The sequence below is a fragment of the Styela clava genome, chromosome 11, assembly GCF_964204865.1.
Source record: "Styela clava chromosome 11, kaStyClav1.hap1.2, whole genome shotgun sequence".
Taxonomy (NCBI): domain Eukaryota; kingdom Metazoa; phylum Chordata; class Ascidiacea; order Stolidobranchia; family Styelidae; genus Styela; species Styela clava.
Genome location: NC_135260.1, coordinates 14,673,565 through 14,699,503, shown reverse-complemented (window position 1 = coordinate 14,699,503; position 25,939 = coordinate 14,673,565). Strand labels below are relative to the sequence as shown.

Sequence of the window (25,939 nt, the reverse complement as noted above, 5' to 3'; positions counted from 1 at the left end):
ATTTTGAACATAGTAATCATTATTCATAGAGCAGGATTTATTCTTTTTATCAGTTCTATCTATATTCTTTCAATATGTCAAAATGCCACAAACCGTTGCCAAAAATATCTTTACGCACAGATACGCACGGATGCAGGAAAATCGGTTGGGCTATAGTATATATATCATATTTTAAAAAATAACTTAGTTCGTATGATATTATTATTTTGATGTGGAACATCTATATCAATATATATATAAAATGTAAAAAACATAGATACACTAAGTAATTGAAAGGATATTCGCCCAATACGACAGGCGCACTGTTGTAAGTGTAACGTAATGATCCTACCCCATATCATGTGTAAAATACGTTTTTTTGCTTTTCAATGAATTATGCATGCCAAAAACGAAAGAAATAATGACACGGTACTCACCGCTTTTTCACGCAAGTAAAACTGAAAAAAAAGGAGGATGAATATAATGAATTTAAAGTTCAGGTTATTTTAAATGTATCCAAATGGCCAGGAAATTCAACGTAGTGGATGATATATTTTATATTTCATGGCGCTCCCGAAGTATGTGCACCAAGATGGCGCACAATCTGAACCCTAACCTGGAACAACTACTATGTTCAGGCTGTGCGCCATCTTGGTACACATACTTCTGGAGGTCCTATTTAGTCGTATTATTACGTTGATATATTCTTCGAGTTAGTGTTTCACGTTTTCTTCATGTTATATTTCTCAAACAGAATGGTTATATTGCTCATGTTCGTGCCCTTCATGGGTTCAGGGTGTGATAGATAAAAAAAAAACTTGGGTATGCAATGTCAAACTGGAAAAAGTAGAACTTTCCCAAAAGCATATATTCACTTATTTCTTTAAACGAGAGTCTTGATCGGGACGAAGTGGAGAGCACACTCCATTGAAAAGTATCATAAATGAAATTACTTTGGTTTACGAAGAGCACGTACACTTCCTGCAAGGTTTGCTATCATATCACAGCGTGACTGGATTCAGTGCTGGAATTTCTACACTTCTTATGCTTTTTCTAAGATTATAATTGCTTTTACATTCCCATAAAACGTCTGTACTTATTTGCGATATTATTTTTGTTTTTGGTAACCACATATTAAATACACTCCTTATATTATACTGTCCAAAAAATTCAGCAAATTTCATATAATTTTCCTCCATAAACTAAGAGCACAGTGTAATTGACTCACATCTATTGGACTGGTTTGATTATGCATGAATTCTGAAAGCCCATTAACAGCAGTATATTTTTCATTTTACGCTGATTCGTTTTAGTAATAACAAAAGTATAACATTAGTGCTGCTCTATCAATGCCGTCGACTTACGTATTTTATTTTATCTATATCAAAGGTAAGTAGAATCGAGAGACAATCGCGCTCGAGCTGTGCGTTTTCTATGTGCTTTGGGAATTTATTTCAGCGTAATTGACGGACGTAAGTATAGATGCGTAAGCTACACAGATCATGCGATATTCTCGTAATTTATTATTCGATATAGTTAAAAGATTTAGCAGTTGGATTTTTAATTTGGCTGAACAGTTTGTACTAGCGAAAATTTCAGTTTATGTCAATATTTTTGTGTTTTTTTGTCAATAATATTTGCAGCTTTATTTGTAAAATTTGAATATCGTAATACACACTTAGAATCAATTGGAATTTTCATTCAAGCTCAGTTAAAACGGATATTTCTGAAACCGTAGATGTACTGGTTTCAATAGACCTATGATTTAGCCGTTGGTTCAACTGACACCGAAACCTTGTTATTTCACACTAACACACCGTGAGTGTAAGAAATTGAGAAGGCTAATCCAAACTGCAGGAATTTAGCTGTTTCAAATAGTATTCTGCTGAGATTGGTTGAGATCCTACTTCAGAATTAATGTATGGAAAATCTGAGTTGTGTCTAGTAACTTTGTGCTATAGTTTAATAGTTTTCACTTTGGATTTAAATTGTGAAATAAGGGTTGAAAACCTATATCGTAACTCTTAATTTGAAAGGCTCTTTATCCATTCTTTAAAAGGTGAAATTATATGAAATCGGAGAAGTGTAGAATTTCACGGAAAATTTTATATTCACCTGTAAATTATGTATTATTCTGTTCTATAAAGTCGTTCAATCGCGTAAAAGACCGTTTAAATATTGAGGGCAAGTACAATTTGCTCATTTTGGTCACATCAGACCGCGATATAAAGTTGGCATCCAGTAGAAGGACGGTCATTCCATTGATTCTGTGCTCAAAAAAAAAAGTTTCCAATCAAAAAATGCAACAAGGGGTGTCAGATTGTCTATTACATGCCAGATTTGAAGGTTTTGAAATCTTCCGGAGTATTGCATCAGCTGAGTTTGCTTCCAACTTCCAGTACTATCTTGGTTAGAAGAAAGATATTTTGAACTCTATTTGGGTACTCCCGTAGTGTGTGTACCAGGTCAGGGTTAGACAATAATTTTATTCCGATTTTTGTTATTTTAGTTCTATTACAAGTTTGGGGACTGTCCCCTGTCCATAGGCTTCATTCCCTTTACACAACATGATGTAAAGTAGGCGAACAAAATTAGTTACCTCCACGTTGGTACACACACTGGATCGCCGACATTTGAACTTATGATTTCGATTAGGTTTCATTAGCTTTGATCGATGTCACTCGTGGTATCTGAAGTCAAGTACCCTGCTTTACTGTTTATGTTCATTAATTGGTATTTGAAGCTTTTATCGATTGCTCCTTAGGCCGAAAATCTAGTGACGTCATTCGAAATGATTTTTATTGTTTACCAATCATGGACCAACGATATAGTATACCCCCTGCGCATGTCATCGATTGTAATTATCGGCATATACATTAATGAGATGATATCATTAAAAATACAGCAATTTGCAAACGCTCATTTTGTTGAATATCCTCTACTGCGCAAAACCTTAAGACGAGAGACGCATTTATGCAGGCGCAGATTGGTGCAAGATAATTTACAACAGATCAAGAAAGTCCGATTATTCAAAATTTTATATTTTCATGGTAAAAAATAATAGAGTAGAAGTTGAGTAACAAGTTTCATTCTATTGAAGTTGAGCCTTTTTTTTAGGATAGATTAAATATAAACTGAAAAAAACATTGAGCATATTTTTCGCTCTTTTCAGCAACATAGAGGATGTATATTTCTCCGCATTCTGGCCGTATCCTAGATATAATCCAGTTGAAGGCAACGATTCAAAAAGCCCAAAATATTTTTTATTTGGAAATTACTCATTACTGAATTTATTGGATGACTCTTAATAATTGACTTCGTCGAATATTTTTTGGTGGATAGCAATGGTGGATTTTTAACGATGGCATATAGTCATTGCTGTACCTATACTGTGCGACATTTTGTACATCTTTCCGTAAGCTTAAAGATGTGTAGTTTTAAAGTTAAATATTATTTTCTGCGACTTTATCCTACCAGTTACATGGAATTTGCGTTTCCCCCCTTTTACCATATTGGCAATTTATAACAGACAAAATTCTGTTTTCAGGTTTTACTCGACCCCCATTATTTGTAAGAATAGATTATAACGGCGACAAGGATTGATTGTTTTATATTTGAAGATCAAAAGAGAATCGTTACGGTATTATATAAAAACCTTACGATCATTGAGAGCCAAATCAATATAGATCAGTGTGCCGCGATCATATCTACTTAGGCAGTAATCATAGATGATATAGATTCTCGGCCATGATTTACATAATGGCCATGCATAAGATATTACGGATACAAGAATCGGCGTATTATATATAATCTTCATGTCGTTCGTGGACACATATTGATCGCCTGTGCAAAAAAGTATGTTACTGCGGCAATTCAATACCGATATTCTTATATGTGAGCCGTACTATGACGTCTATTATTAGGAAGCTTGGCAACGAAGATGTTTTTCATCAAAAGACTAACGTCATGAAAACTGCCGCCGGAGTGCAAGATGATGCATTATCGATGGATGTGTATTGGGGATTATACCTCTTCTTACTTTGATTCCATGTCAAGCAGCAAAATTTAGTAATACGTGCGTATAAGCTGCAACGTGCTTTTTCGTAATCTGTTGTTACAGCAGTCGGTATCGATCGCGCGAAAACGTTGCAATAGGTTAAGGCCATTTTTATTTAATTTTCCCCCGCAGTCCTGAAATAGGGTGTAATACACGGTATGTTATTATTCGTAAAATTATCTAAGTTTATCAATACACAGCAAAAAAGTTGGATCCAAAAATTCTAGCCGCGTTTATTTGTTGATAAAGTGAAACAATACGACTCATTATTTGTTTATATAAGCCAGAATACCAATCATTTCTTATACTAACGAGAAGAGCGGCAAAACAATATTTTTACAGTCAGCGATCAAATCTCTTCAAATATTCGAAGTAATTGGTCATTAACAAAACGCCTCCCTTGCGTTTGACCCCGCATTGGATCACCTTTTTAGGAATTAATATTGGGCGGGAAGTAGGGTACTAAAAATCTATAAAAAAAAAAACACCTTCAAGCGCAGATACGTCACTTTGTAATTTACACAAGCGCATCAGGTTCAAATTACTCAATTAATACAAGAATGTTCTGTTGAATGATGGATTTGAAAGTTATATTTTTCTTGTGTAACATAACTAAGTAATAAATTCCACTAAGTTAGCGGACTAAATTCAGGTTCTTGTGACATTGTTACCGCCATCAGTCAGTCAAATTGCTTTCTGCATGGGCAAATCCGCCCTAGGGCACTAGATCTTTGCGTATTTTGCGGCAGAAAGACACAAAGCGAGTGTTGATTTAAGATGTATTATTATGTACAGCTCAGAAGAACTATTAGTTTCGCAATACAGGTTTAGGAAATATCGGTTAGTATTTTAGGATTAATTGGATCCGGTAAAAGTAGTTGTTCCACCTTAATAGGTTTTGGCATCGTACAGAAATGGTATATTTGCACTTGCTATCATTGATTCAGGATAGTACTTCACCCATAGAATATCATAGGCCAAGCATGGTGATAATGAAACCTTCTTTGAAACTTTTCATATAGATATATATTTATTGAAGCATGACGGACATTTATTTTAAATCGGTATATATATAGGTATTCAGTGGGATTGTTTTATATAATACAAACGTCGCTTGTTATCTATAAACAAATGTGGTCATGGTAAACATGCAGGTCAAGCAGATGAAAACTAATTCAGAGAAATATAGTTTCTCCAAAATAAACAAACTCAGATGGTAGTGCTTAAAGAGGTCGTAACTGCCGAAAGTATAAGTAAAAACGTTCTAAGATACAATATTTTTTTCTTAATTCTTCGATTGTTTGCTTTTTCCTTTAATAGGCAAGCACGTGTTTTTGTGCGAATTACAACACCGTGCAATTATCTCTTCTGTCTAGTCATTGGCGTATTGCAATTGAGGGTGCATTCTTCAACTTAGCTAGATAAAATCAGTAACAGTTAACTAATATATTTCTAAAGATTATCTTCAAATGATCAAAAAAAATTGTTTAAACAATGTGACAGAAATGAACTTCATTTGAAAATATATATATATATATGCATATAATCAGCTCAGGATAGCATTGATGCTTAACTGGAGATTGGCACATGACTTTCCAGATATCACATATTGTTTGTTATTATATTTTGGTACAGCTCTCTCTCTCTCTTTCCAATTGAAAAATTCGATTGAAGTTTCGCCTTCTGTGGGTTTTATGCTTCATGATCATATGCATTGATCAAATGGCCGAAAATAGCGCTTCGCACTCGATTAGTATAGTTTACGCGCTTGGCTGCGCCGAGTGAGTATTATTGATGGGATATAACATTTCAAAAATATCCATGATGGATGGAGTATGCCCTACCGAATCAATCATCGATGAAGTATGCCCTACCGAATACACCAGTATAGTACAGTACCAACAAATATATTACTTATCGTGTATAGTGTATATGATTTCGAGCAACTCAATATAGATGGTTATAGTCACTTAGCATATTGGGATAATGTTATCCCATGTCTTGTATCGCGTATTGATGATACATGGCCATGCCCGTTCAAAAGTAATTCCGCCGGGGTTCGATTTTCATTCAGGTTCCACTTTTATGTAACATCGACATAGAATGTAACTGTAATTTTCATATTTCAAAACTCCCTTGTTCCAAATGAATCAAAACAAGCCTATTCAAGCGTAATGGCAGTATTATGCAGATCTTAACATGAACTGGATATCTCTTTGCAGCTTCGTTTAAAAGGCTTCTAGGTCCGATACGTAATTTCATACCGGTACGGGAAATATAATATGCGTATTCAGGAAGGCTACAGTAAGAAAGAAAGAAAGAAACAAGTTATGACAGGTTAATGGTGATCGAGTTACAATTTGTATAGGAGCTAACTTATGAGCCTCGGATACGAAAACAAGTTGCAAGTTTAATGATATTGTTTAGTTCTGTGTGACTCAACGACAGTTAGCGAATGACAACTGCTGTTAGAATGTTCAGATAGATACATGATTTGAACGTTCTGATCTTCATCTCGGTTAGGAATAAGGTTGGAATCTGAAAATTGCCTGGCCATTACTGTAATATCACAATAGGTTGTTGACGTCATGTTGGCTCAATTTTTGATAACGGTGTAAGAAGGATGTGTGTAAGAAGATAGAAGTACGAAAGATTAGAGTTACAAATCATTGTGATAATATACTAGATTATGTACAGGAAAGGGGATCATTGCAACTGATATACCAATATATGAGCAAGTCCGTAGCTATGTGATGTAAAAGATCAAAATGATATTTTGGGAAGTTCGTTAAAACAGTAGAAAAAAATTGTCAGGTTCGCAAGTCCGAAAAAACTAGATTTTTCATTAAAGTTGATGAGACAAAGTTGATGTATGTATGTCTTCCGTTCTCGTATGCTTAATCGATAGCAACCTTTTCTGAGGGTATTGTCATACTGCAAAATGTCATATTTGTACCAGACAAAATGGGTACGTTGATTCCGCACGACGTGAACTGCCAAATTTTTTACTCGGTGAGAAATATGTTAGGTTGAGGTTATGCGTATGTTTAGATTTGCGTGTTGGCTCGGTAGTGCACTTCTGAATACCGGATGATAACGTTTTGCGTTGACATAATTGGGAATATGGGCACTCTCGTATAATTTTCATTCACGCTTACTGCACATCTTACGCAGAGTGAAGTGGCTTGCGTCACCCGAATGGCCCGCGATTGCGTGCCGTAACGTAAATAAAAATATGAGATTGACATTGCAACATGTTTTCAATCAATTTGACCTTACCTTGTATTCGTTTGTTTAATTACGACTGGACGAAAAAAGGTATTTTGTGACCATTGTATTGTTTATTATTTATTGAAGGCATCCATTTGTCATAATAATTTGGCATTTTGTTGGCTATTTATTTGGGTAAATTCAATTTTCAGCTACGCAAAGCTTCGAGGGCTCTTGTCACTTCATCGTCGCATATATATAGTTTGTGTACACTGTCGAGTGGGTAAATGGAATGGTGGCATATTTGCTAAATTTCGTATGCCTAGCAGATTGCGTTGTTCTAAGTAGTGACTCTAATTTAGTGAATATGTTTTCGAGTATTTGGGCTGGATGTCTTGTTCGACCAACCTCCGATAGTTGGTAAATCACAGATCCAAGACGAGAATATTCCACTGAACAAGTTTGATTAAAACGTAAAATCCATATCGAAGAAAAATTACTATTTTTGGTCATATACAATGCTGGACATCTGCCGGTATTGTTTTCAGTTTGCTATTTGTCATCGTCAATATGTTTATACCCTTTTTCGTTTAATGAATTGTATAAGAAGAAGTCGCGATTTGGATATCGATAACTGTAGGATGTAGAGATTGTGAGGAGTACGATTAAATTCTATTCATCTTATAAACTTTACTAGGCTAAAGGGAGATTATTTAGTGGCTAGATGGTTACAGTTAGCTTGGATTAATATGGAGAGCTACTTGTTTCAATAATAAAGTCGTTTTTTTCTATCAGTCTACAGTATGTATTTTCGAATAAAATAGCAATAATGCAATAAATTTTCAGAATATCTTAAACATTGACTTAACAGTATTATATTTTCAATATATTTTCTTACTGTTTTTTTTTAATCATAAAATCTGAATTTTACCTTTTCAGGTAAAATTTGTTTTGTGCATTTTTTCACCGGTTTTATTTAATGGGTGTCCTAACCAAATGCTAATGTTGGTAATTCATCAAAACAACATTGATTTTCTTTACATGGATTAAGGAAATTCTTATTTATCCTTACATTAATCACCCGTAGACCAAATATTTGTTGTCTGGCTGTGGGTTGTGGAAACATTGTAGTTTTTTTTTTATCTGTAAATGATTTTTTATCTTTGTTGTGAAAAACCATGCCTGCGATTAATTGCTTTAGAACGTTTTATTATTTAGATTTATTTTCAGCACAGATATTGTATTAGAACATGGTATAGCGACATTGAAATGTACATTTATTTACGTATTGGTGGTACTCTTTGCTAGACTAGTTTTAATCGAGATTTGTTTTGTTATTTGAAGAATGTTCCAGCAATATTACAATTTTGAAGGTTATGTCAACGTCGCTTGGAATCGTGCATCGTATATTATTCAGGGTATTTTAATATTGCAAGTACTAGGATTTTGTATATTTACCTGCTTTTCCTTTCTCCTTGTCTACTTCCTACATCGAATCCGTATTTGACCGTAGCCACAAGTATATTTGAACGAGATTGTATCAAAGTGGTAAATAAGAATAACATATTCTCATTTGGTACTCCCGTAGTGTGTGTCGCAGGTTAGGGTTGAGTCATAATTTTATTCCGATTTTCCTTATTTTAGTTTTATTACGAGTTCCGGGACTGTCTGTGTTAGCCAAGTAAATATATCCCATGTCCATAGGTTTCAGTCCCTCTACACAACTTAATGTAAAATAGGCGAACAAAATTAGATACCTCCATATTAGTACACACACTTCTGGAGCGCCTCTCATTCTACGCAATAGCGAGTTTATTTATTAGTTTCGTTTTATCATGGTTTACACTCTCCTGGCAAAACAAGATATAACTGCAAAGATAAAGATCGCAATAAAAATCGTGTCAGATATATTATATTAAGATTCGCCAAATATATAAATAAAATGATTCAGTCGGTCCTATCATAGCAATCTGCGTTAATTGATGGGTGGACAGTCAACTATGTTGAAACCGAATTATCTTATCTTTATATTTTTTATTATTATTGTAATGACCAATGACCCGACCCGATAATTATTGTGATCTTTATCTTTGCACGTATATCTTGTTCTGTCTGCAGAAGTTAGTTAGACTATGATTTAGCGGGACATAACAGATAAATTTGTTCGTGGAATTATATTCTGTTATTCCTATTCGAATATGTTTTGTTGTTTTCAAATTTATTATTTACTCCGAATGTTCTAAGCTGACTTCAGAATACGCGACCGTAATATCAAATAAAAATCCAAGCCTGGTCCACAAAAGAAAAATTGTTTCATTGAAGAACCGAAGCATTCAGTTAAAATGTAATATCATAAATTGAATAATAGCGTTATTCTCCTTTTGTATATCAATATGTATCTTTTAGAAAAATAATAGCGCCAGAAATAAGGTTTGACAAAAAATCTCGTTTTTCATTCCAAAGAAATTTGGTTGGATTCTTACCAAACTTAGCCGCATTGTCGTTCCAATCTTGGTAAAAATCGATCGTTTACTTCGGTTGTGACATTCAATCTTTTCTTATTTGCGTTTGGTCGGTCTATTTTTAGGTCAAAACTGCTTAGTATTGACACTTGTAATCTAGTTTAATAGAAGCGGAAGAAAAATAAGAAGTATAGGCTTTCAGTGCCGGTCCAGGTATAGAAATTGAAAGTGACAACGCTAATTTATAGGCGAGTAAACAAATAATCTCGAAGCGTTCTATTCCCAGATGTTCTACGCAAAATTCTTTTTAGCGTCGGCACCTTTTTCCTGAATTTCAAAACTTTAGTAGAATGTGCCAAAGATGAGAGATTTTGGAATTCCTAACCAATGAAAGATTCTTTTCCGCAAGTGTCATTTTGTACAGAAATTTGTTCGAGGCGGTGCATATAATACAATCATATTTGAATATTATACGCTTCAAGAGTTTTAGGCGTACGACAAGAATGTAAGTTTCGAAAATTACAATATAAAATAGAATTAAGTACCAGTATAATCATGCGAAGACTATGATATTTTTTTATTTATTCATTTTCGACATTTGAAAAACATTTGATCATTGATGCGTTTAGTGAATCTGATTTGTCGTACCAAGAACTTGTCAGAACGCAAATACCGCAAATACCCCAGAAAAAAATACCTCAACCGGATAAACATTTCGATTCCTTATTCATGTCAGTCAAATCCCCGTGGCAATTTGATTGCAGACATGACATACGTTGCATGGTTTACATCAAAGAAAGTTAGCGTTAAGCAATAAAGTGTATTTCATCTAAAAGCAAAACGTCGTTCTCGAATGTGCATTAGAGCAGAAATCGATCGGTGCTTGTAACGCGTACTGCCAAGTGCCATGTCGTGCACAGACACAGTAAGGGCTTTGTTTTTATCTCATTTGTTGAATATTGTCGTCAAAAATTGTTAGCTTGTTTTCGAGAAAAATAAGTTTTTGATATCTCACTGGGTCTTTGAAATACCGTTTTTTCTAGTTTTACGTTTAAGATATTGGTATGTTGTGTTGTAATTAAAGGTATTTGAGTATTAAATATGAGATATAGCAATTTTTTAAATTTAGATTTCAATTCCCTAAAAAATGCATTTGTTAGTGAATCATTTTAAAAGGTGCTTTGTTAATGTAGCCTAGTCTGGTGTTTTGAATCACATATTGAGGCCAGCAAATACTGACGAAACTTGAAGTGGTTAGGGGAAACGGTTCAATAATATAGTGCTGAAGAATTTCATCGTGTAACAAACTTTCTTAGCATAAAACGTTTGGGACGGTGATTTTCTCGAACGAGAAACATTTTGAATGATTGACGGCCATTCAGGAGAGCGGGATAGGTGTGATTGAAGGGTTGGGTCACAATATTAGTTCAATCGTAAAATAAGTTGCAGGTCTAGTGTGTTGACGCCCCTCTCCCATTCGGCGAGGGTGGGACAGTTTGGAGGTGATTATAAATTTTGTTAGCCGGTTCGATGTTAGAACAATTACATAGTCACTGATGATTAGATTGCCGCACATATCATAAGAATACCAATACTCCGTATACTTTTAGTTTAATTTCCAAAAATGTCCAAAACTCAATAGCGCATATGCAGAACCGTACTGTTTTGGACTAACCGGTTATTTTTGTTTACATATTTCGTAAGAGATAGGACTCAAAATTCAATTCCCGCGTATATGGATGGCATCGATCGATGAAATTTTTTTGAATCATTTTCTCCATTATTATGCCATAATATCAATATTGTGCTAGTTAAGTAGACTATTTATATAACCCATGGTAATGAATTCTTCCACAAATAACAGAAGTAGCTTAATGCTGATTTTAGAATTAAATTTATACAATACGGAAATATATACAGAATATAGTAAGAAGAAGAATGTTAGGATAATTCGCGTGATGTTGATGTTGTCGAGTGTGGTAATGTGTGGTCACTGGTTTCGTAGGGTAGGTTATGTAGGGAAGTAACTGATGTGGTTTTGTATGATACCGATTTTAAATAGATTATTTTCCTCCTATTAATAACACGGGACATAATCATATTGGGAACAAAGTTAATATGTCCGAACTGCATGAATGGGAAACTTTCAATTTGAGTTGTAACTCTGAGCAAATTTATTTTTTTGCATTTTTCGCAATTGCGAAATAATTTTAAAACATTGCAGTTAGTTGGCAGTTCAATTGAGTTATTCTCTGGCCAGAATGCGATTTTTAAATTAATTTTGGATCTGAACAAAATTATTATCATTTTGTGAACACATTGGACCAACAGTAATCATGTCTGGTATAGCCTGAGTGAGACCTATCAGTGTAAATATAAGATAATTTTGTTATGCTGAATTTGAAAAAAAAAAAAATTTAATTTTCCCCTCTGGAATAGAAATCTTCCACATATGTGCGTCAAATTTGGTAATAAATGATTATTTTAATTAGGTATTTTAGTTCTGCAGGTGTTTTATGATTGAAAATGAGGAGTTTTTAGACATTGTTCGTTTGAAAACAAGCTTGAACTATAGTGAAATAGAGCAAAATCGTATTTATAATATTGTTTAAATCGGGCTTCGAGAAAAAAGACAGGTGTTCATTTGGAAACTTTCTTGAGAATTCATGAAATATGAATTTTAAGCCTCTGAATTGGTATAATATGGACGACTTTATCAATCGATATCGCAAAGAAAAGTATGGCTATGAGACAATCGCCGTCTCTCAGGCGACATTCGCTTTTCCTTTAGAGGACGCAAAATTTAAACAGTTGCCGTGTTGTGTGGCGGAGTGCAAGTTGCAATATTTGTCTTATGCTTTGAACTGAAAACCATTCGCTTCGCATAAATAATACATAAAAGCACATTTTGAATTACGCAAGCTTCATGCGATAATTTTCGTGTTCATTTGAAAGGATTAGACAGCAAGCATGTACGATGTTGGCGTGCGTGTATCTGCGGTTGCATTATATAGAGTTGATATTTGAATCCCCCGCGTCTGATAATTTGATAACGTCACTTTTCCTTTTCAGGTTGTTTTGCGTTTACCCTGCCATTAGCAAAGCAATTAAAGGTTTGGACGTTATTCTGCTTTTATATATTAGTCGCGTATAGTTGATTGTAGCGTACCGCAGGCTTACGGAATTCTTAACACTTTTTTTGCTAATATTACGTAATGTAGTTCTACGTCGCTGTACTAGTAAGGTTAGCGTCCTTTATATCTCGGAGATGGTTTCGCAACATTCAGGTTCTTGCTAGACTGGACTCGACATAGCCGATTTTCGAGTTTGTGGGGACATCACAATTTGGTTTCATTTTTATGTGGTCCATAAATACTTGAACATCATGAAGCCACGTATGCAGTGCTGGGCAAGTATTTATTTAGATGTTTGAGGCTAAACAGCGGGTTGAAAAGAAAAAAATCGTTCTCGAATTTCGTGGCCTGTGATGCCTTTTCCTATGTTACCCATGTGAAATTGTTGGGGAGCCTTGATTATTCGACTATTCGGTCATTCTTTATTCAAATTCGATATTAATTTTCATAGATCGTTGTAGTGTACATAATATAGCGTAGGTAGTATGAATTTTCTTATTGCTTAAATTTTAAATAGCTTAAATCGGTACATGTGTATCATGCATAATATAGGAATCTACATAATTATTTTCTTTTTTTTATGAATTTTTTAAACTCACAAATTAGAGTTTTCCGAATTTAAAGTTGTAATGAAATTTGCGAGCTATTTGTGCAAACAGGTGTAAAATCTGATTACTGTATATTTATTGCACAAGTGTTATTTGACGCAAACCAATCTATTTGAATAAAGTTATAATGAAAAAAGATGAAATGCGCTCATTTCCTTGTTGTTATGTATTGGTAGATCGAGTTAAACTGGATTCCCATCGTGTACAATGAATATTACACATTTTCGGGGTATTTGGAGAGCTGTTAAAAAATGATTGAAACTATTTCCGTGTTAGGAATTACAGGCTGCATTTTATTTTCAATTTGGAAATATATTTGCGTTGTGATTTAGAAATTTATTTCCTTGTCCAAGCACGAAACGTTTTCCACAAACTTTTTTTTGCTCAGCCCACACTGCAGAGAGCACAGGCTTAACATAAGCTACAGTATCGATAAACACTGTTCATAATGTGGATAAAGGAGTGCCCAAATATCTCGCAATTGTTCATGTTTATAGACTACAAAATGAAGATATAGCTCAAACAATACACACAGTTTAGGTTACTCAAATATATGGCAGTCAAAAGACGTCTATGTTAACTTCTCACAATAGCAGAACTTGCTTTGTAGCTCCTTTGTAATTTACTATGCAATATCGATATGTCAACCATCATGTTTGAAATCCATATATTGAGTATAAGATCCACCATAGTATAAGTGAGTATAAGATTCGTTTTTCAACCAGTAAGGCGACGATGTCTATGTCTTTATTTTCGCAAGTATTTGTTTCTCTGAAAACATGACTGAACTAAATTTATTGAGGCAAAACAAGGTTATGGCACTTACGGGTCATTGGAATCGTTAGAATCGTTTTTTCGACTCTGTTATGTGTGTTTACAAGTTATTTTCAACATGTTCCCCACTCATATCCTATTACGAAATGCGGCAATAGTCGTTCGTTTTTTGGTCAGACCTCTACCCACGACGAATAACAATTCTACCGATTTCGGATCCGACAACTGTGTTATGACGTAGCCTTGTGTGACCATAAATTTTATAACATCAGTTATAAAGGACGTGTTGATAAGTTCGCCTCAATTCTCGATCTGTTCTGGCAACCGGAATATTCATGAGTATACAAATGATACAACTATCTTATCTGCTTTTGTTTTATTAGGGATATATATCAAAGTATCCTATACAATCCATGCTGCAAGGTTTCACAGAATATTTGCAACCACACCGATAATTTTTGTGGGTTGTTTCGTAAATATATATTGAAGAGTGAATCTACTTTGCAAAAGCGTAAAAAAGGAATATTTAGCACGAATAATCGAAAAGCCATATTTTCAAACCAGTTTATGATAAAAACAAGAACATCGTTTATCGTTAAACACCTTTTTTATTCAAGTCCACCATCTCCGAACCATTATATTGGTAGTTACAATTATTGTTAATGTTTTTTATTCAGTTAAGCTTATGTTGTTGCCTAAAAAAGATTCCGGTTAAAATTGATGTGAGCTCTCTATACGGTATATGTAAAATACGTTGAGAACTAATATCAGGCACAAGTTTTGGTTATTGATTGTATATTTTCGTGTATTGATTTAAATCAGACGACGAAAGACAGTGATGAAACATACGGGAATAAATGTCAGATAAAGATTCCCTAACTAGGTTTAATATCCACCACATCACTACCTTCGGGGATTTAGGTCAGTTATATCCCTAATCCACTCTCTGGAGAGTTGTATGTAGTATGTCTTCTGATTTTGAATCAGAGTCGTACCCTTTGAGTTACCTAGAGTCGAGTGTCTAGCAATTAACGCATTGCAGGGAGCAAATTTTATCTACATATACAATAGAACCAGTTTAAACCTTACTTAATGAGTTAGAACTGATACAATCTAAGTGATACAGGAAAGATTCCGGCTTTGATAAAATCATTAGTAGTGTCCCACAACTGAGTGAGTGTGTCAAGCAATGTTCGGAGCACTTGTTAAAATATAGTATGTTCTAAATTGGAGAAAAAGGTAGAAAACACCTATTCTTTCAGTGAAATTGATGAATGGACGTTTTCCGAACATCGGAGCCCAGAAAAAATATTCTTATACTTCATACGATTGCGAAATTTTTGAAGCTTATTTCGAAAGTATTTTCGCAATTTGGAACATGCAAACTGGTTGCATCTACGAAATCACTATTTTGTTCCAAACTTAATGAGTACTGTAAGCTAATTTTAAAGGTTTATAATATTCATTTTTTGGGGGTTGTGCTTGCTTACTGCAATTAGACTGAAAATTTTCGGACGATAAAATGACGACTGGGTTATCTGATTCATACTTAAATTTTGTAAACAAAAACAAAAAACTAACGCAAAACTACGAAAACCAGTCAATGCTTGAATATTTCCAATATTGAATATCTGTCCCAGTGAAAAGGTTATCTCTGAGCGACTGCGCAAATTCCAATTGCTGCGTAACTTTTGGCTTCTCGTTAGTTTACAGAAGAAAAACAAAATTACAGAACAAAAACAGAATTATACGAAGACGTTGATTCTTAGGGAAACATTCAATGCTCGAACATTATTCATGCCGTCTTACTTATAGGGATCCAAGATCGGCCGCGTATGATCTAAGTGTAACGAAAGCTACGAAGTGCTCTGCTGCGGACATTTGAGCGGAAATCTGTTCGATAAAACTAGTTACAATTGGGTTAAAACTCGTTCCTTATTGGACACTAAGTGTAGGCTACATATGGATCGTTTTGTTATTAGGTTGTTGTCAGAATTTTTTTTCTTGTGAAAAAATCGTTCTTCTCATTACTAATGGGCCAAATTGTTTTTTTATTGATGGTTGAAGATTGTTTTTTCACTAGAAGGCTATTACTGATTTCAAAGATTTCTGTGGGCTCTCAGGGATTCGCTTTTCTCTGTGCGAAAACGTTGGTCAGGCAAAGTCATGAAGACTGCGGTACCGGTAGTCTACTGTGACAGATTGCATACCCGTACTACTTCGTTTTGGCTTTCGTGTCCATATGTTTGGACATCGCTTTCTTGTTTCGTGTGATGTTCATTCGACACACAGCCATATTGGTTTATCCGTGGTCCACTGTTGACAAATATAAATAAGATGTTACGGTATATTATTGCTGATATAATCTGTTGAAGTAATAGATGGTTGGTTACGCGTTTGGGCAATTTTCAAATTTATGCGGCTAACATGACAACGTTTGGAGAAAAATTACTCGGCTCAATTTAGAAATGATGAAAAATTGAGCGCATTGACATATTGTTATTGTGTCTATCGCGGCACGACTCGTGAAGAAATTATTACGATACAAGAAGGCATACGCCCATGGGGTAATTTCTTAGGAGAAAATTGACTCTAGAGGTTCAAATGAAATCGCTGTAAGTTTTCTGATCGTCATGGATAAAGGTTTTATAGTTCGTATTAAATTTTTGATATTTAACAGGGCTGTGGTTTGTTTTTGGTTAGATAGTCAGAATTTATATTGATTTTTTTGCAGTTTGATGTTTGAATTTGAAGTAAATTTGCCAAGCATGGACTGCTTAAAGCCGCACCATTTATCAATAATATGTTGTAAAGGTGAAATTCAGGGAATCTAACCGAAAAGGGCAAAACGGGAAAAATGTATATTTTTAAACTACTGTAACTTTTTATTAAAATAATGTGGTGGTGAACATTGCTTCAAGCTATGGTTAGAGATTGAATGCTGCATGAAAACAACCATTTTTTTGTAATATTTTTAAATAGAAGCTTTTCGGAATTTCATCATACGCCCTTTCGTCTTGAAACTCTCTAATTGATAATTTGAAATTTGAAAAAGGTCGCTGCAACTCAAATTTTTCTCAGAATTTCATTATATTACCCATAATTTGGGAGTTTTCATCGGCCAATATAAAGCATGTATATCTACAATTTGTGCTTCAAAAGATTACAGTCTGTTGTGAAATATTTATGTATATACTGTGGTATTAGATTATATTAAATTTAGCGTTCGTATGTTTTGATTCGATATTCATCATATTATGTTGATTCAAATTTCGATTCGAAAACCTTTTTAAACATCAATTATAATTCTTGAAATGTCATTTTACACAGCCCAACACGCCGAAAAGTAAATTTACTTTTAGATATGAGCATTTTGATGAAATTGTTTTTTTTGTTCCAAGATTCAGTTCAAAGTTTAATTTTGTTTGAACGACATTGTTTAATGAGGTTGTGGGATTTTCTTTATTAAATATGTCGATCACAGGAGCGAGTTACAAGTCAGACTTGGGCTTTACAGTTCGAGCATTTGTTTCATTTGTACGTTAGTGGAAATGGAAGCGAAGTCCGCTAGGATTGACTGATGCTATTGGATTGGTCGGATTATTTTATTGGACTATCAGTTTTACTTATTTTTCGAAAAGTTAGAGTCAAACGCCCTTACAATGCGTCCTGAGATCATTGTATCATGCTTACAAAATTAAATAGATCACAGAAAAATGACCTACCTATTTGTTATAATTAGGTACACTGATTTCTATGGATACAGTATAGCATTAGAATTCGCGACACCCACTACAGACCACCGAGGAATTAGTACATACGCCATTATCGCCAGTCCGCGCATGTCGTCAATGACCAGTGTTGAATTGCACAATATTACTCTGGAACTGCTTAGAATAATTTTTTAACATATAAATATTAATCGAACAAAGATTTAGGGCGACCTGTAATAAATTTTGTGACTTACTTTATTGGGCAATGCAATTCCCAAGTGACCCGACGCTCGTAGGTTTCGGCGATATTTATGAGTTGCTAATTTATCCGCCTTGTCAGCTAAACTTTTTTTCGTTTTGCAATTGCGATTGGTATGGTGAATGAAGTGTTAGCAACTCAGCGAAGGTGAATGAGGTAGTTGTGATTGTCGAAGTATTCAGATCATCGTTGTGGAATGCATGTGGCGTCGTTTACGGGGTTAAAAGGGGACGGACTCTTTGCGTTTAAATGTCTTTCTGCGTAATGCGGTTTATATTGCGTCTCGCAAATGCATGGTGAATTTGATTCCGCGTTTTGTTGAAGGAATTATTTCAAATCTGCAATACAGAACTAGGAATGTATAAATGACTGTATACGACCCACTATGCTTTAACTTAACGTATCTCTACGCTTCACTGTACAATACAGAATAATTAATGATTTAGGAGAGATTTAAAGCCAGCGAATGGTTTATTATCCCTGTGATCTTGGTACGCTTCATTTGAAATATGAAACATTTCAATAGTGGGATTTGTCTATGCTACAACACGGTTTTATTTCGATCAATCAAAGGCGCTTACACGTTTAATATCCTGTGTTCTCGTTCAGTGTTCCGTTATGGCATTTGTAAGCCTTACTTAGCTTGGTAGGTTTGTTTTGCTGTAACGGTGGGATTTATTTCTTATAGATGGATGTATACAATGCTCCTACTTCAAATCTTTCATATACATGTTAATGGAAGCTGTTAAAATAAACTCATCGTTTAGAGGGGTGTGTGATAGGAGAGGTCAGTACCGCTTAAAATTATGAACAAAAAAAAACAAATTGGAATTACGAAGCATTCAATTGAAATCTGACAGCCCGCAGATTGAACAAAATTTGACAGCTTGTAGATTAAACGAAATAACAAATTGGGATTCCGAAACGTTGAGTTAAAATCTGATTTTTTGTCTGACAGATATCGGTATTTATTTTGAATAAAGTTGCGCATTAGATGATATAATACCCTGAACCGACAGTAAATTATAACAAATCATGGCCATCAAGTATACTCGCTTTATAGGTGTTAGGTATATTTCCATTGGGTGTTGGATATACTTTATCTATTACTTAGTTCATGAATTGCTCACTTCATACATGCATTTTGATATGATTACTCCTCATTGAATTCCTCATTATACATGACCAGTGTTGGTCCCACACTTCAGCGAAAAATATTTATAGCTAAATACCATTTGATTTTACGTTGTAAAAGTGTAGGTTTTATCAAATTTGACATGCGCATCCCCCAATGATTGTGACGCAAATCCACTCTTTATCTCCGATTACGATCTGCCATTAATACTGCGACGACGTTGTGGCTCATTAATAATAACCGATGGAAAAACGAATCCCTACACCTATTTGAAATGGGGTATTTTTGATTAATTCAGGCGATGAATCATGTACGAATGTTAAGTTATAGTGCAAACATTAACTAGGCAATATAGCTGATTACAGCCCATATGCAATACGTCTTGACAAATAAGTCGTGAAACTTTCTACTTTTCAATTTTGCTGGAATAACAGGGTATCATTGCTATCTTTAGGATTCCGTCGTTAATCGAGTCCGTCTAGATATATATTAAATGTCAAATATAGGAATTACACTTATATATTGGTCGACAATTTTGATGGAGATATTAATGATCCCTCATCATGTCATAATAAAATACATCTTATTTCACCCATAAATAAATAAGCGAATGAAAAAGCTATCTCAAGATGTCTTGGTGGGTAACATTTTTAATTTTGTTTTTACTCATAGAATCGTTTGTTATGTATGTGATGATGTTTGTACTGAAATTTGATCTTCAACGATTGATTGCGACATACTGCGAAATATCAATAAATGGCATCTGAAAGTCCACCTTTTTTTTATCGGTTATTTTGGGTTATATTCATATATTAGCTTAGGTGATACCCATCGATCGGTATTGGTGATTGGTGAATAATTCCATATTGGTAATAATATCTAATGCCGCCTGATTTTATTGTGTTATACGGGCGCGCGAATTGAGCTTCTATTGTCATTGGCTTTGTTGTTTCTTGGTGTATGGGAACACTGTGTCCACTTGAGGTTTAGTGCGGCATCCTTTGTCTAGTAATATGAAAACATATGATATTACCAACAATGATAACAAGCTACATACCAATCTCGACCCGCCACTCAAATACACGATGAACTCGTGAAATCCATGTTGATAGATTGTTATATATAGTACAGATGGATGTTATGAAATGGTTTTTACCGGTTTTGTGGAGTTACGAAATAGCGTTTTATCGCAGATATTACTTTTTGGGTTTTGTACAAAATATCTTAGTGGATTATTACAGGTGAAACATAGGTCGTGTATTTGATGTGGAATTTGAGACAGAGATTATAAAGCTGCAAATTGGTCTGTGCTAAGCAATTTTTTATGTCAATTTATTTTAATCTCCATGGCGTTGAGCAATATAGTGTCAACAGAAGTTTCGATTTGTTTTGCAAAAGTGATTCACAATACCTTGGATTCGTTTTTTCCTCGTAGCGGGATACCTGCTGTATGCGTTTAGTAGTTTCCACCTCAATATTTTTGTTTTGATTTTCTAGTGGACTCCCAAGGTCATTCCTGTACTATCGAGTACACTTTTTTGAAATTGGTTAAATCGGTTACCCGTTTGTTGCAATTTACATCAAAATTAAATTTTGAGTAGATTGTATTACATACCTAGAGTAATTTAAGCGTGCTTGAATACAATTATAAAATAAGAGAATGACCATATTCATTCATAACAGCGAAAAGTTTATTTATTTTCCTAAATTTGCTAAACATGCTTCGTTATCAAAAGCGCGAGAAACATTTCAATGATTCGCCCGGATGTGTCTTGACACATTGTAACCTTGACACGTATAGTAATGCCAATTACAAGGTATTAAGCATGGACACCTGAATATTTTTATTTAGACGAGAATAGTTTATCCCTGACCATACTTGATTAGTAGATTTGTTACCAATATTCTTATTCACAATATTACGTAAAGTGTGTATATTGACTTATAGAGTAAACGAAAAAGATAAGTACAGCGTGATCCTTATTTTCATAACGTGTTTGAATGGAAGAATTTCGCCGTATGTATCAATAGGATAGGAGTTCGTTGGGAATAGAACCCTTTTTAGTGTTAAGTACGTATGTATAGGTACGTATGCCTGGAGATTAACCTAGTCAGAAAATATTGTGTATCTTTGCTTATTCTTAAGTACATATATGGGATTCTTAATGTGCTTTAAATCAACGCCAAAACATAAAAATTCCGTTTATAAGGCAAGGGAATTGAATACTTTTCTAATTATGATATTGAAGTGCATATCGATTCAGGACTCTGTTGCAGTGATCTTTTACAGCGCAAATCTGATGGGTCGGATAATCAATTCTTTTTTACTCAACATATTCTGGTTGTAGTTTAAACTTATTTTATCACATTGAGAAATATTTTTTATATAAGCATTTTGGTGGTACATTACTTCAAAGTGCTCATTACTTTTGTCAAAGTAAATTGTAGCAGGTTGAATTGGTTGGGATACGTCCAAGAATTACGGTACAGTATACTGTTCCTACGATGAGTTTAACTATTTTGTCCTACAAAGCTATAATTCCATTATATTTCATATAAGCCGTACTGCAACAAAATTAGAGTTTTTTTTGGCATAAAAGCCCCTGCTGTTACAACTACTGCACCTTGTTCTGATTGAAGGTGTAGTTACTCAGAAGATCACACTTAAAATTCCAAGTTTATGAGCACAATTACTATTAAAACTAAGTAACTTTACCATAATATGCATGATTAAAAGCAGTTGACATAGTGATTCCTAATTATGATCCTTTCTATAAAAGTATGACAGGTGAATTTATCATTAGGACGACCCATCACTGTTGATTTTGTTAGGAGTGCCTTCCTTATTTTGCAGAGTAAGTGTTAATAAATTTATATGGACATTACTTGATATTGTTTGCATACAAAATACTGGGAATAAGTCTTCGTAAAATTTTGACAAATATGAATCTGCCATTGTCAGGGAAAAATTTCTGTGTCTCTCGTTTAAGATATATCAATAAATACTTTACGGACTGTACCCGGAAAAATGAGGTTCGTGTATCGGTTTGCTTTATGAATTTATTTTAGATGATTGTTTACATGCATATGCTAGTTAGTTTTCACGTTGCTTTAGATAGTGTTGTAAAAACTATTCTATTTTTGTATCTTTTGATGTACCTCTGGACAGTCTCATACATACCAAACATTGCAAAATTTTTTTATCACTGGTATCTTTTTGTCAGTTAAACAGAGTTATAGTCATTGAACAAGGTGTGTTTATAGTAACAATAAATATAGGGTGAAACGGAGAAAATTACAAGCCTGTGAAAAGACTTAAAATGGCGACTTCGCCGTCACATCACCCTTCTACTGGCATACCTAGTGACGGATCGGCGTTTTTTCGTCGCCTGAATACTTCGAGAAATTCGCCTCGTTCCTCTCCTTTGATGGTCAGAAGAACCGCTTCGGGTCTCAAAACAGTCATGGAAAATTCTGAAAAAGGAATCGAGAATAATAACAACAAAATCATGGGTAGAGAAGGACAATCTGATGCTGAAATAGCTCGAACTCCGGTTACAATCGTCAGGTCCAGCCCTCGATCACCAAGTCCCGTCTACGATCAATGTAGACCTGTGCATCCCACACTCTCACCAATGACGCTCAGAAGGCTGGAAAGCAAGCACCAAGCAGCAAAACTACGGCAGAATATTAGAGATTATGGATCTCCGGACAGATTGAGTCCCACTACATCACCGGTTGGATCGCCTTCCATGCTGAGAAGAATTATAGTCAAGAGAGGTGGTGATCACAACAGAAGATTTACACTGGCAAAAATGAGGTTAGACTTACAGTTTTGTTTGTTTTATGCTGTTATTTTGTACAGTGTACATAACACTATTAAATCACGTCGTTAAACAGACAATTTTGAATATGCCATATTTTAATCTCGTTCGACTGTTCTCATATAAACTCTGTGCATCTTCATCTTTGCCAATCGTATGCCTTGATGTGGTACAAGAATAGACGCTGAGGTACTCCCATACTGTGTGTACCAGGTTAGGGTTAGGTCATAATTTTTTTCCGATTTTAGTTCTATTACGAGGTCGGGGACTGTCTGTGTTAGCCAAGTGAATATACCCCCGTCCATTGGTTTCATTCCTTTTACACAACTTGATGTAAAGTAGGCGAACAAAATTAGTTGCGTGACTTAATCTTATAGTGACATTAATGTGTTACTATATCACTTCTGTTATTGTGAGGGCCCCGCTATATTGTCATTGATGAATATGGATTTTGCATTTGTTCTAGGTGCTCATTCATTGCCTGTACCACAAAACTCATTGCACCATTATTTAGATAATTTTTGATTCTCCGTGATGGCAAATAATGTAGTCTTGTCTACCCTATTCCGACTGAACTTATAACCAAACTAAGTATAAGGTGTGATTGAGTTTACTACAAACTTCTTCATTGACTACAAACTTCTTCATTGACTGCAAACTATCAATTACTTTTACCTTGAATTAAAGTTATGAATGAATTTCACACAATAATGTTTCAGTATGATGACATTTTATTTTTCATTTGTCGCTTACCCTTGATCTACATTGGAGTAATTGACGGGGAAAATAAAAGTAAATGATATTTTGTTAAATGAATCATCAAACGTGACGAATAACTGAAAAATATGCTGATTCACCGCGAAAATGAATAAACACATTTTACTTTCGCTTTTCTGACACATAAATTACTCTTGAATAACGCTTTTTCTACGTTAGTTTATTTTTCTTATGATATTACTTATGATAAGATTGTTTCGTGATGAACATTCTATTCTGTTTTAACACCTGAGTTACATAGACGTAGGCACTGTGCTTATATCTTCGCTTAGATTTTCCAACAAACGGTTTTGTCGCGAGATGCTGACAATATCGTATTGTGCTATCACACAACAATCATCCAGCAAGTGTTCGCAAGGTGTCGCTAGAGGGGGTCAATATCATCAGTTAGCCGTGATGCTGACTCAAAAGAAGGCACTGAAACAAGATTTTAACTTTGAATGAGTATCTTTTGAATATTAATTTAAACGCAATATGATACTTTATTTCACGATTGCCGAGAAAAACAGGTGGCGTTCATCAGGGTAGAATTTCAAGGCGTGAAGTGAAGTTATGTAATATTTTACATTTAAAATGGACATTGTCACTGAGATTGCTTAGTATCTACCTAGATGTTACCGTAATGCTGTAACGTTGACTTGTTAAGTAAAATTGGAGGTGATATGACTCGTGTATGACATTAGCACAGTATCATTTTGTTATCTCTTATATGTTATTCAAAACTGAGCCAACTTTAAAATACTATAATTGGAGATTTATTTTGATAATACTACAGCCATACTCGTTTCTTTCAACATTAGGAGGCTTTATCTCATAACTAATACACCGGTATTATGATATCCATTATATGTATCATATCAGTTTCGATAAATCGCGAGTGACAGTAAGTTAATTTACTTGAATGTTAAATCAATTTGTGAGGGTAAAAACACAAAATTCCAATTTCCTTATTCACGAAATTTACACCTGTATCTAGAGTACGGGCTAAATATACACCTCGTCTAAATATCTATGACGACGCTTGATCGATTGCGATTTTTAGCGTTTTCTTCTTTTATCCACGTTATAAATCATTTTTTGTTGCGTTGATAATTACCAAAAGCGCTAAGAGAATTATGAGAATTTTCTCTTTGTTTGATAATGCTAATTAGACTTGATCCTTCATCCAATTCGGACCGATTGGTCAATGGGGTTTCCACCTAACAATTTCATCCTAAGATACCTCGGAATGCCAGTGGTCATGCTTATTTTTTAATTTTATTCTTCCCATGCGGGCTTAATGATAATCATAGAACGTATAATTCGGATTGCAAAAGCAAGTTTTCTTTGTAAAATCGCCGTAAATCATTACCCGCGAACAATAATTAGACGGGCTCATTGCCAGGATTGCACTAAAAAGCTGATTGATGCTCATTGATGACGTCAATCCTAAATTATTCATCGGGAAATGAATATTGAAATATAATAAGAAATTTGTCTTGCCTGCCTGCATGTATATTTTTTCATTTGGGTTAAAAAAATGCGCAGAATATTGTGTCATTTTACAGTTATTAATTTCGTATCTTCTGTCGCAACACAATTTACATAATATTACAAAAATCAAAATACGAATTTAGTTTTTGATTATGTTAAAACTGAGGAAAAATTGTTCAAAAATTTCATTAGAAAAGCATTATATGTTTTATATCGATTAGACTAACCACATTTTCGTGTCTGATATGACCTCAAAGCACAGTACATTAAATGTTCTCGAATGATGGAAAATACACCGTGGGCTTAGATAAACGAAACTAACTGCAAGTATGCGACATCGGTATAGTAATTAGAGGACTCTTGATTTTAAATTTATTTTCTTGGCCAGCGAGACTACTTTTAGATGAAAATTTATTTTCCATTTCTTCATATAGTGCGCGGTTCAAACCACCTTTCGCTTTTGTACTTTCTGGAACTCATGAATATTTTGGAACAATATCAGACCTTCACTGATCTCTGTATATCTTCGTTTTT

General features: G+C 34.4%; 1 protein-coding gene across 3 annotated transcripts in view; it reads left to right on the top strand.

Moving 5' to 3' along the window:
• LOC120347437 (3',5'-cyclic-AMP phosphodiesterase 4C-like) overlaps positions 1-25,939 on the top strand; it is a 123,243-nt gene that overhangs the window by 13,950 nt on the left and 83,354 nt on the right. Inside the window, exon 1 of one of the 3 annotated variants that reach the window (XM_039417406.2) lies at positions 22,562-23,151. The exons of the other annotated variants lie outside the window; for them this stretch is intronic. Within the exon in view, the coding sequence (XP_039273340.2) occupies positions 22,652-23,151 (500 nt within the window). The 5' untranslated portion in view covers positions 22,562-22,651. Of the gene's footprint in view, positions 1-22,561; positions 23,152-25,939 lie in introns of those variants that run through there. 3 annotated transcript variants of the gene reach the window in all.